Source organism: Salvelinus fontinalis, chromosome 18 (genome assembly GCF_029448725.1).
Source record: "Salvelinus fontinalis isolate EN_2023a chromosome 18, ASM2944872v1, whole genome shotgun sequence".
NCBI lineage: Eukaryota > Metazoa > Chordata > Actinopteri > Salmoniformes > Salmonidae > Salvelinus > Salvelinus fontinalis.
Window position 1 is genome coordinate 53,553,411 of NC_074682.1, and position 11,812 is coordinate 53,565,222.

The 11,812-nt window shown below is 44.7% G+C and overlaps 1 protein-coding gene and 1 long non-coding RNA gene across 2 annotated transcripts; one reads left to right on the forward strand and one right to left on the reverse strand.

Annotated features, from left to right (window-relative positions):
• The first annotated feature begins 383 nt into the window (after positions 1-383).
• On the forward strand, positions 384-3,130 carry LOC129815759 (uncharacterized). The gene is made up of 2 exons (XR_008753468.1): positions 384-886; positions 2,272-3,130. It is a non-coding gene; the product is annotated as an uncharacterized LOC129815759 (long non-coding RNA).
• A 93-nt stretch (positions 3,131-3,223) lies between these two features.
• Positions 3,224-10,295, reverse strand: LOC129815758 (60S ribosomal protein L32-like). Its single transcript, XM_055869849.1, has 4 exons — positions 10,211-10,295; positions 8,293-8,393; positions 7,810-7,991; positions 3,224-3,416 (listed from the first exon to the last, which is right to left on the reverse strand). Exons 2-4 carry the CDS (start codon positions 8,386-8,388, stop codon positions 3,287-3,289), a joined length of 408 nt encoding a protein of 135 aa, XP_055725824.1. The 5' UTR covers positions 8,389-8,393; positions 10,211-10,295; the 3' UTR covers positions 3,224-3,286.
• Positions 10,296-11,812: the final 1,517 nt, after the last annotated feature.

The following is an 11,812-nucleotide window of genomic DNA, read 5'->3' on the forward strand; positions in this document are numbered from 1 at the left end:
TGCTTAAGAAGAACCAGCTATCACTCTGCTTAAGAAGACCCAACTATCACTCTGCTTAAGAAGACCCAACTATCACTATGCTTAAGACCCAACTATCACTCTGCTTAAGACCCAACTATCACTCCGCTTAAGAAGAACCAGCTATCACTCTGCTTAAGAAGAACCAGCTATCACTCTGCTTAAGAAGACCCAGCTATCACTCTGCTTAAGAAGACCCAACTATCACTCTGCTTAAGAAGAACCAGCTATCACTCCGCTTAAGAAGAACCAGCTATCACTCCGCTTAAGAACCAGCTGTCACTCCGCTTAAGACCCAGCTATCACTCTGCTTAAGAAGACCCAGCTATCACTATGCTTAAGAAGAACCAGCTGTCACTCTGCTTAAGACCCAACTATCACTCTGCTTAAGAAGACCCAACTATCACTCTGCTTAAGAAGACCCAGCTATCACTCTGCTTAAGAAGACCCAGCTATCACTCTGCTTAAGAAGACCCAGCTATCACTATGCTTAAGAAACAGCTAGCTTGTTATTGTTGCTGCTGTTAAACCATTATTTATCCAGGCTAGTTTCATTGAGATAAAATGCATTTTAAAGTGAGTCCTAATCCAAGACAACAACCGGGCATGCAGTAATTGCAATACTGTATCACAATACTTACTGAAATATGTCCTCGTAATTAAGTAAGTTTTATCTGAACCTTCCCTCAGTGGTGGGATTTTCAATGATTTGTTTGTTCTTTCCCCAGGTCCCCACAGTAGTGAAGGCTCTCCACAAGCAGCTGAAAGAGAAGAGCATGAAGTCTAGACAGGGCTGTTTGTCTGCTGACAGAGCTGGCCAACGTACTGCCAGGAGCCCTGGGGGAACACATACCAGCTCTCACATCAGGTAACTTCACTTAGATATTAATTTACTGCATTCTGACAGGTAGCCTAGTGGTTAGAGTGTTGGGCCAAGAACCTAAAGGTTGCTAGATTGAATCCCAGAGCTGACAAGGTAAAAATCTGTCATTCTGCCCCTGAACAAGGCAGTTAACCCACTGTTCCTAGGCCATCATTGTAAATACGAATTTGTTCTTAACTGACTTGCCTACTAAAGGTAAAATTGTTTATTTCTTCTTCCTAGAAAAACTCTGGGCCTACTGTATTGATAGGTTACAACAATTGTTCATTTCTTCTCTGTACAGGACTATTTCCTGTCCGTTACCTACAGTAAGTTAAAAAGGAAATAGTGTTACGATGTCTATTGGTACAATGCCAAGAAGTCAACTTGACATTCATATTAACCTCTCTTCAGGTATCATTTACTCAGAGAAGTCTACCTCGTCCAACATGAAGATCAATGCCCTCTATGTCCTCCTGTGCATCCACCCTCCTGACGTCTTCCAGCCTCATGAAGGCAATTCTGCCCACAGCGGTGCAGTGTGTGCAGGACCCCTTCTCTAAGATCACCTCAGAGGCCCTACTTGTCACTCAGCAGATGGTTAAGATCCCAGAGGTTAGAGAGGTGGACCAGGGAAAAAAAGGTTGTGGTTCATCTCCCGGGTGATGAGAAAGTGGGGACTGAATTGGCAACTGGATAGCTGCTGGTGTCAGATCATTACTGACACTACCATGGTGCCCTTGAGCAAGGCACTTAACCCACAAAATAGCTCTCCATCCATGGATGCTGCGCCGTGTCTGACCCTTTACCTCTCAACGTGTTTGTCCCGATTTCTGCTACAGCCAAATGGACAATAAAGTATCAATTATCTTCTATTCTAGACAAACTACCTGCTTCTACATTTGACGTCAAGCTCTACTTGAAGGACTTGTTTGCTGGCACCCTGAAGAGGCTGAAGGCTGCAGACAAAGACCAGGAAGTGAAGGAGAGGGACATTTCTTGTATGGGTCACGTGTCACCTAGGATACCTCGATTTTCCTGGAGAGGCTGAAGAACAAGATCACCAGCTAGGCAGGGTAGAGGCGGACCATCAGTATCCAAGGTAACATCATCTGCTGAAGAACGAGATCACCAGGTAGGCAGGGTAGAGAGGCGGACCATCAGTATCCAAGGTAACATCATCTGCTGAAGAACGAGATCACCAGGTAGGCAGGGTAGAGAGGCGGACCATCAGTATCCAAGGTAACATCTTCTGCTGATGTACCTTGACCCCTAAACTGCTCCATCCCTCCAACACGGTGCAGCTTCCCTGGATGGAAAGCTATTTCTGGGGGTTAAGTGCCTTGCTTAAGGGCACCATAGTAGTATGATCTCTACTCTTCTTTTCCCAGGTTGACAGCGGTGAAGAACATGACTCTCATCTCCGCATTGCCCCTTAGGATTGACCTCTGACCTTTACTCACAGAGGGCATCCCCATCCTGGGCTCCTTCCCCGGGAAGAACCAGCGCGCCCTCAAGCTGAGCATGCCGACCGGTCTCAACATGATCGTGGCGAACAACAGCTACAGCCTGAAGCCACCCATGATCGATGCCGTGCTCAAAAAGCTACCTGCTTTGATTGAGAGCAATATGCACATATCCCAGGTGGCAGTTAAACTCCTCACCTGTATGGCTAAGGTGTGCCCCTCCTCCCTGTCCAAGATCGGGAACACTGTCCTACCTGGGGTGTTGCATCTGTTTCATTCCCCAGTCGCTCCAATGAGGGTCTCTCTCCGCCATTCTAGAGTTCTTCCAAGTGCTGGTGGTCACCAAGGCTGTGAACAACGGCCTGAAAGCTCTCACAGGCCCCTTTCACAGATTGGGGAATGCGACAGACCCTACAGACCCATGGACTTTTCCTGGTTAAATAAAAAGACAGTCCTACTACTCTGTGACCAGGTAGTTGTAGTTTTGGATAGATGCCTTTACATGGCTGTCATAGGCCACACTCACTCCCTCAGAAATTATTCCTATTCTGCCTTGAAAGTTGATAGTTGGAAACATGTGATATTAAAAGGACTTTGAAAAATATATTTAGTGCCACTAGTTACCTTGAAATCATCGTCGAGTTGAAAACGTGCCTTCTTGACATACTTGTTAAAAATGACTTTTCAAAGCCGGTGATATTCAGCGCCATTTTGTAGAGCTGTGATGTTGATACAGTATTCCCAACGAATACATTGCAAATAAACAAATGTTTAGTTAAATTTGTTAACTGTGCACCATCTAGTGTGTGAAACTTAAGACTTTCATTAAGCCCCCCCCCCCACAAAACATTGATGAACGGGCAAACAAGATGGTAAATACTATTTACACGTATAGATCATTTATTGAACAAACAATAAATAGAAAACAGGTGGGTCTAGGTCACTCGTGTTCCTCGCTGCGTAGCCTGGCGTTGGGGTTGGTGATCTTAATAGCAAGCTGAGCTGCCCTCTCCACGATCAACTTCCTGTTCTTTGACGACACATTATGGGCTATCTCTGCAGCATGGGTCCTGTGGAGAACAAGGGAAAGGTTATAGGAACAGACGAAAGAGGGAAACAAGGAAACGACTGTCATCAGGGTTAGGGTCAATTACATTATCATTCAGGAAGTATATAGAAATTATGTTTCAATGCCGTTTAACAGAAATACTGTATATAAATGATAAGATGGTCTCGTCTCCTCCCTAACAATGGGAGTCGTTGTCCAGAAGGCGGGAAGGCAAGGCGGTCTGCTTATCATGGACAGATTTTGACGTCAGTGAACCCTCTCGCTTACTCATCCTCCATTTTCAATTAATTAAATGGAATTGACCAATCCTGGATGTTACCCGTTCAAACAAATCAATTTGAAGAGCCATGCATCCCATCAATGAAACATCTATTGTGGAACATGACATTATGCCACACCAAGTAAAGCCTTAGAATACATAAAGATCACAGATCAGTCAAGCTAGTTCAAGTCTGTTTTTTTAGACGGTCTGAAACATGGCCTTTATGACATGACGTTGTAGCAGGTTAACTTCCACCTCCTGGCTACAGGGAGAGCTAGGGGTAGAATGGGTACTTCCTCTACTTCCACCGCTTTACGCAGGACACCGCTTTACGCAGGACACCACTTTACGCAGGACACCACTTTACGCAGGACACCACTTTACGCACATAGCCTGGTCAAGCAGACAGACTGCTACATTCATATTTTGTTTCAGGATATGAGCTATTGAGAGATCAGGCTGGTTCCACCAGGCTAAGACACACAAACAAGGATCTATTGAGAGATCAGGCTGGTTCCACCAGGCTAGGACACACAAACAAGGATCTATTGAGAGATCAGGCTGGTTCCACCAGGCTACAACACACAAACACAGATCTATTGAGAGATCAGGCTGGTTCCACCAGGCTAGGACACACAAACAAGGATCCAGATTAAAGTCAGAAGCGTCGCATGACATTTGCATTTTTTTACTGAGATGCATCCTATGAACTCTTGTTATGTCCTAGAAACTAACATTGTTTATTATAAAAGCTCAAATGTTAATATGAATACCAGTCATTGAAATTACAAAGTCATGTGGAATAAAAGGTTTCTACATTGTGTAAAAGCACTAGTTTTCTTTTGAGATGCGTTACATTGAAAAAAAAAATGGTACACTGTCTCTTTAAAAATATCAGGTCTGTGATGACATGCAAAAGAGATGTTGGTCTCCTGAAGAAGCTATCCCTTTTCTGTGACCCCAAATGTTTGGCTATACTGGTACAGTTACCAGGTTGTTAGCTAGCTAGCCAATGAGGTAAGACGACTGAACAAAGTGTAAGCAAATGGTTAACACTGCGAGTAATTTTAGAACCATGTTGCACATGTAAAATGTGTTCCCAGTGATTCGCTAGAGGAAGATAGAAATGTTGCACCGGTAATATAGGTCAGTAATATAGGTCCGATCTTTTGCCGTGGTTGGGCTAGAAGCAAGCTCTTTTTGCTGTAGTAATGGTGCAACCATGAAGCTAACGTCCAAAAAAAGACTTAATTCACGTGCAATATTGACTCAAGTCAACCATAACATTGCACCATATGCTGTATCATGAGTCTGACATCTGCGCTGTGTTCAATAGGAAAACGTTGTGAAACATTACCAATAAGTCATGACTAAAGCCAACATGACTCCTTATTCTACACGTAGGAGACATGTTTGTTCCCGTACATAGCAGGCATCTAATTGAACATTCCTCAAGTTTGCACCATCTGAACGCAGCACCAGGCCAGATACAGCCGTCAGTGGCCTGTTCTACGTTACAGAGCGTTCAGATAGTATGTTCTACTCTTGGTATTTCTGTCTCATGCAGAATAGGGAATCATGTCAGCTCTATTCATTACATTTCTATATGCAACACAACATTTCACCTGTTGGATTCTATCTTGAAATATACTCATTCATGTTACCATACTGATTACTTTATATGCATAAGTAATGTATATATTAGGGGTCAAGGAAGGGTCAAGAGGAACTTGATGTGTGGGAAGTGATATAGAAAATTAATGAATGAGAAAAAAAAGTGCAGAAAGTTCATATTCTGTTCAAATATATTATTGTAGAATGTGAATGCCTCCCTCCTTAGGAACAAAGGACAAGAGTCTTGTTTCAGTTCTTGATGAGGCAGGCCAGTGGCTGCAGAACCAGGACCATGAGAGATGTGGAACTCAACTCCAGACAAGGTCAACAGATGAAAAGAGAAGAATACGCTGGAAGGGGGGCCACGTCGAAGAACATCTCACACATACATACTCGCTTCCAGGCCCATGAGGTTCCTAGAGACAGGCAGGGCCATGAGGTTCCTAGAGACAGGCAGGGCCATGAGGTTCCTAGAGACAGGCAGGGCCATGAGGTGCCTAGAGACAGGCAGGGCCATGAGGTGCCTAGAGACAGGCAGGGCCATGAGGTGCCTAGAGACAGGCAGGGCCATGAGGTGCCTAGAGACAGGCAGGGCCATGAGGTGCCTAGAGACAGGCAGGGCCATGAGGTGCCTAGAGACAGGCAGGGCCATGAGGTGCCTAGAGACAGGCAGGGCCATGAGGTGCCTAGAGACAGGCAGGGCCATGAGGTGCCTAGAGACAGGCAGGGCCATGAGGTGCCTAGAGACAGGCAGGGCCATGAGGTGCCTAGAGACAGGCAGGGCCATGAGGTGCCTAGAGACAGGCAGGGCCATGAGGTGCCTAGAGACAGGCAGGGCCATGAGGTGCCTAGAGACAGGCAGGGCCATGAGGTGCCTAGAGACAGGCAGGGCCATGAGGTGCCTAGAGACAGGCAGGGCCATGAGGTGCCTAGAGACAGGCAGGGCCATGAGGTGCCTAGAGACAGGCAGGGCCATGAGGTGCCTAGAGACAGGCAGGGCCATGAGGTGCCTAGAGACAGGCAGGGCCATGAGGTGCCTAGAGACAGGCAGGGCCATGAGGTGCCTAGAGACAGGCAGGGCCATGAGGTGCCTAGAGACAGGCAGGGCCATGAGGTGCCTAGAGACAGGCAGGGCCATGAGGTGCCTAGAGACAGGCAGGGCCATGAGGTTCCTAGAGACAGGCAGGGCCATGAGGTTCCTAGAGACAGGCAGGGCCATGAGGTTCCTAGAGACAGGCAGGGCCATGAGGTTCCTAGAGACAGGCAGGGCCATGAGGTTCCTAGAGACAGGCAGGGCCATGAGGTGCCTAGAGAAAGGCAGGGCCATGAGGTGCCTAGAGAAAGGCAGGGCCATGAGGTTCCTAGAGACAGGCAGGGCCATGAGGTTCCTAGAGAAAGGCAGGGCCATGAGTTTCCTAGAGACAGGCAGGGCCATGAGGTTCCTAGAGAAAGGCAGGGCCATGAGGTTCCTAGAGACAGGCAGGGCCATGAGGTGCCTAGAGAAAGGCAGGGCCATGAGGTGCCTAGAGAAAGGCAGGGCCATGAGGTTCCTAGAGAAAGGCAGGGCCATGAGGTTCCTAGAGAAAGGCAGGGCCATGACAATACCAGTAAGAGGAACCTACTGTGTTTCTGTCTAACACCAGAGAAGGATTGGTTATCTTAGACATGCAAGGAGGTGACTCCTCCTAGTCAGAAGGTAAAAAGATGTGCTTGTGTGATGTCGTGTATGTTGTCTTTGCAGCTGTATGACCCAGTGGGGTGGGAAAAAATGTAAACTTGGTTTGAGCTTTTTTCCCCTAGTCATCCGAGTCATTACTCTGTTTGTTCAGAACCTAAAATCTCACTAAATAGACACCTGTGGTTGGGATCTTGCTTGTTGCGCATCACTAAATAGAGACCTGTGGTTGGGATCTTGCTTGTTGCGCATCACTAAATAGAGACCTGTGGTTGGGATCTTACTTGTTGCGCATCACTAAAGAGAGACCTGTGGTTGGGATCTTGCTTGTTGCGCATCACTAAATAGAGACCTGTGGTTGGGATCTTACTTGTTGCGCATCACTAAAGAGAGACCTGTGGTTGGGATCTTACTTGTTGCGCATCACTAAATAGAGACCTGTGGTTGGGATCTTGCTTGTTGCGCATCACTAAATAGAGACCTGTGGTTGGGATCTTACTTGTTGCGCATCACTAAAGAGAGACCTGTGGTTGGGATCTTACTTGTTGCGCATCACTAAAGAGAGACCTGTGGTTGGGATCTTACTTGTTGCGCATCACTAAATAGAGACCTGTGGTTGGGATCTTGCTTGTTGCGCATCACTAAATAGAGACCTGTGGTTGGGATCTTGCTTGTTGCTCATCACTAAATAGAGACCTGTGGTTGAGATCTTACTTGTTGCTCATCACTAAATAGAGACCTGTGGTTGGGATCTTACTTGTTGCGCATCACTAAGTAGAGACCTGTGGTTGGGATCTTGCTTGTTGCTCATCACTAAATAGAGACCTGTGGTTGAGATCTTACTTGTTGCTCATCATGAGGACCTCCAGCTCCTTGATGTTGTGGACCAGGAACTTCCTGAAGCCGGAGGGCAGCATGTGTTTGGTCTTCTTGTTGCTGCCGTAGCCGATGTTGGGCATCAGCATCTGGCCCTTGAAGCGCCGCCGCACCCTGTTGTCGATACCACGGGGTTTACGCCAGTTTTGCTACAAAGGAGAAGTAAGATAAGGAGTAAGGCAGTATCCTGTAAATACAGTAACCAGCTAGTACATCTACACAGACAGAACAATTCGGGGCAAAAGAGATGCTCTGATTGGTCAAAAGATCAGCTAGTGGAAACTGAAGGGAGTCGTCATCAGATGATGTTTGTGATGAAGGGAGCACCTGAACTTGTCCAATAAGGAACACTTGTTTTCCTAATAAATGTGAACCTGGTTCAACACATTCACGTAGCAAGGGTTGAACTAGACGTTGCTCTAACTCAGGTAATTGTGGTCTGAACCATACCTTGACTTTCACATAGCGGTCCGACTGATGTCTGATGAACTTCTTCACCCTCTTCTTGACGATCTTAGGCCTTTTCAGAGGCCTGAGAGCTGCCATGTTGCCTGGAGGTACAGAAAACAGGAGTCTGTTAGCATTAGCCTGGAGAAACAAGCAGTCTTCTCATCATCTTTCCCATTGGATTTACAGCCCTTTATTAACTAGCTTTATCCACCTTGTTCAGGGCTCTATACTGACATTTTAGATTTAATTTCAGAGTGCAATTAAAAATATTCTATGTATTAATGATAAGAATTTCCAGCAATTACAAAATACAGGGGTTAAGGAGCTCATCTCCTGAAGAACCTATTTTCTTTCTGTGCTACTAAATGGTATATGGGTGATTGTTCTTCCTAGGGGCACTGGTGCTCCCAAATAAAATTCTAGGTAGCACAAAATATTTAGGAGCACTGAAAATCGTAGCACTGTAGAGCCCTGGAGTTGTATTTTTTATTTTAATTTAACTTGGCAAGTCAGTTAATAACAAATTCTTATTTACAATGGCCGGCCTAACCCTGCAAAACGCAGACGACACTGGGCCAATTGTGCACCGCCCTATAGGACTCCCAATCACGGCCGGTTGTGATACAGCCTTGAATTGAACCTGAGTCTGTAATGACACCTCTAACACTGAGATGCAGTGCCTTAGACCGCTGAGCCACTTGGGAGCCCCAACCACTTGTCATGCGTGTTGGTTTAGCTACTGGTTATATGAAATGACTGAATGATTCTTGGTAGCCAACTAAACTTTACACTTCACCTCAATGGAGTTGACTGTGGGCGGACTAGAGCTCCGACATAAAAATGAAGTTTATAAAAAATTGTCCTGTTGCTATTCTCTGGGTGCTGAAATCTGTAGTAATTTTTTTTTTTGAGAGACATCGGATCTATTGTTCACCCACACTAGTCAGTGCACAACTCCGTTGATGTGAAGTACACAGCCAATTTGAGCTTATTAGGCTATTCTCTTGGACACAAAGTCATCCAGCTAAATAATATGTACTGAACAAAAATATAAATGCAACATCCATGTCCCCAGCACAAGGCAGACCTGTGTATTGTCTCATGCTAATCAGCATCTTGATAATCCATCCAATTGACAGGTATGACATATCTTGGCAAAAGAGAAATGCTCACTAACATGGATGTAAACAATTGTGTACACAAATTGAGCGAAATAAGCTTTTTGTAGGTATCTTTTATTTCAGTTCATTAAACATGGGACCCACATTTTACATGTTGCGTTTATATTCGTTTAGTGTAGCTAGCGTGCTAGCCTAGCCAACACACACTGCTTGAGATTATTTGCCTAGTATTTGCTACGTCGTTTGCTACGCTAACTAGCTGCTCTATTTCGCACAGCTTGCTTGGTTGATGTGCCTGCATCATTTTTTTGAAGATGTGTTCATTTTATGTTTAACGTTCCCACTTCGGTACTGTACTACTTGTCACAATGTGTCAAAAGTAACGCACTGGACGCTACTGTGCTACAATGTATCAACGTGGTGTGTAGCCACGTCACTCAACTACAGTTTACTACTAGATATCTTGTCCGAAAACTGTGAATCGACCCGTTCTTCAACTTTTCCCTAGTTAGATCAGTGGGCATACATGAGCCTCACATTCTGACCACCGTGTCCAAAACTGGACGGAGCTCAGCTGTTAGCGAGCAGATTCGAATAACACAAGGTTAGGTAACCATTTGATTCGACATTTCAGTGCCCGTTTTTCTTGAAACAAAAGTGACACCTATCTACAAAGTTCAGCAACAATAACGAAATATGTATAAAGTTTGATTGAATATGTAATGAATAGCGTTGTTTTACAATGGATTAGAGTCATACATTTATAACGATGATGACAGATATACATTCTTACTTACCGTTTGGGCTGTATGCTGCCTACAGGTAGTTGAGGCCAGAGAAAAGGGGAGGAGATTGGAACGGAATTCTGGGTAATAAAGTGAAAGAATGAAATAGAATCAGAGCGATAGACTAGAAAAGAACAACTCCAGGAGAACATATAAAACGTAGAAAATAATCAGACAAAATCAGGCTTACAAAAATGTATTTTAATCACTCAAAATTTTACTGGTTACAATAGCACGGCTGACTTTGGAAGCCGATAAGTACTAGGAGTCAGGGGTTTTAGACCAGATTAGTCTACTCTCGTTTTCTATTTGCTACACTGGTGTCAGAAGCAAGATGGCACCAGGTCATCTGAGTTTGCTAGGTTTCCATGGCTTTACTTGAGTTCTGCGGTACGAACCTCCAAACTAGTGACGCGCGGGTCAGATGTTTGTTCGACCCGCCCACAATCGCTAATAACACATCCGCAACCACCAAAATAGGTTATGTGATAAAGTGAAAATCACCATCACAGGAGAACTACGGATACATAAGACAGCTCCAGTGCCACAGATCCACACACAGCTAGCCAACTAGCACTGCAGCTACAGCCCCCACACTCTGCTTACGTCCCAAATGGAACCCTATTCCCTGCCTAGTGCACTAGTTTTCACCAGGGCCCATTAGTGGTGCTAACAAACAGTTTGATGTGTGAATGATAATGCATGTAAATGCATTATCTTAAAACGGCACTCGTCTCCTTTCACCTAATTTAACAGCTGATTTACTTAAAATGTACTTAAAATCATGCTGCCATGTTGTGCTGCTGCCATGTTGTGTTGCTACCATGTTGTGTTGCTGCCATTCTGTGTTGTCATGCTACGTTGTTGTCTTTAGGTCTGGTGTGGTGTCTCTCTTGTCGTAATGTGTGTTTTGTACTATGTATATCTCTTTTTAAGTTTATCCCAGGCCCCTGTCCCACCACAGGAAGCCTTTTGTCTTTTGGTAGGCCGTCGTTGTATATAAGAATTTGTTCTTAACTGACTTGCCTAGTTAAATAAAGGTTAATAAAAAAATAAAAAATATTGTTTATCGCTTTTCAAATGTAAAAGTTCAGAAATCGCTGGAGGACGTCTTGCATTTGGAGGACATTGCATTTTCCATTTTAATGCATAAAAAGACAATACAAAATAAAAGAGAATATTGCTTGACGTTGAGGTTTAATTGAATGAAATCAAGTAATATTTATGAGCGTTGTAGCACAATCAAAATGCGTGTATCCTTTTCATAAAGACAACATCATGTACCTTATTTATAAAGACAACATCAAAGCAACTCAAAAAGAAGATCACTTTGATGTTTACTTCAATGAAATCAAAAAGTCATATTTGTGATAGTGTTGGAGCACAATCCTTTGTACAACAAACGTATTCACACGTTTTCCTCTGTTCGCTCCTCACTACCCTTCTCTGCTTCGACACGCCTACAGCTCCCATTGAAAGAAGGCAGTCGCAGACAAATCCGCGAATGGCATCGTTTAATTGTCGAAGCTATATGTTGTGTAAGTGCAGGTGACAGGGGACCTATTTTGTTGTGGAAGGAGCTGGTGCTAAAGGGGAACGGAACAGGACAGCCTG

What these genes read in the sequence shown, in the direction of transcription:
- LOC129815758 (XM_055869849.1), bottom strand. Translation starts at nt 8,388, where the DNA reads ATGGCAGCTCTCAGGCCTCTGAAAAGGCCTAAGATCGTCAAGAAGAGG. An exon ending in ACCGCTATGTGAAAGTCAAG is followed by an intron (nt 7,992 to 8,292) that starts GTATGGTTCAGA and finishes TCTCCTTTGTAG; the next exon opens with CAAAACTGGCGTAAACCCCG. An exon ending in GTCCTCATGATGAGCAACAA is followed by an intron (nt 3,417 to 7,809) that starts GTAAGATCTCAA and finishes TGTTCTCCACAG; the next exon opens with GACCCATGCTGCAGAGATAG.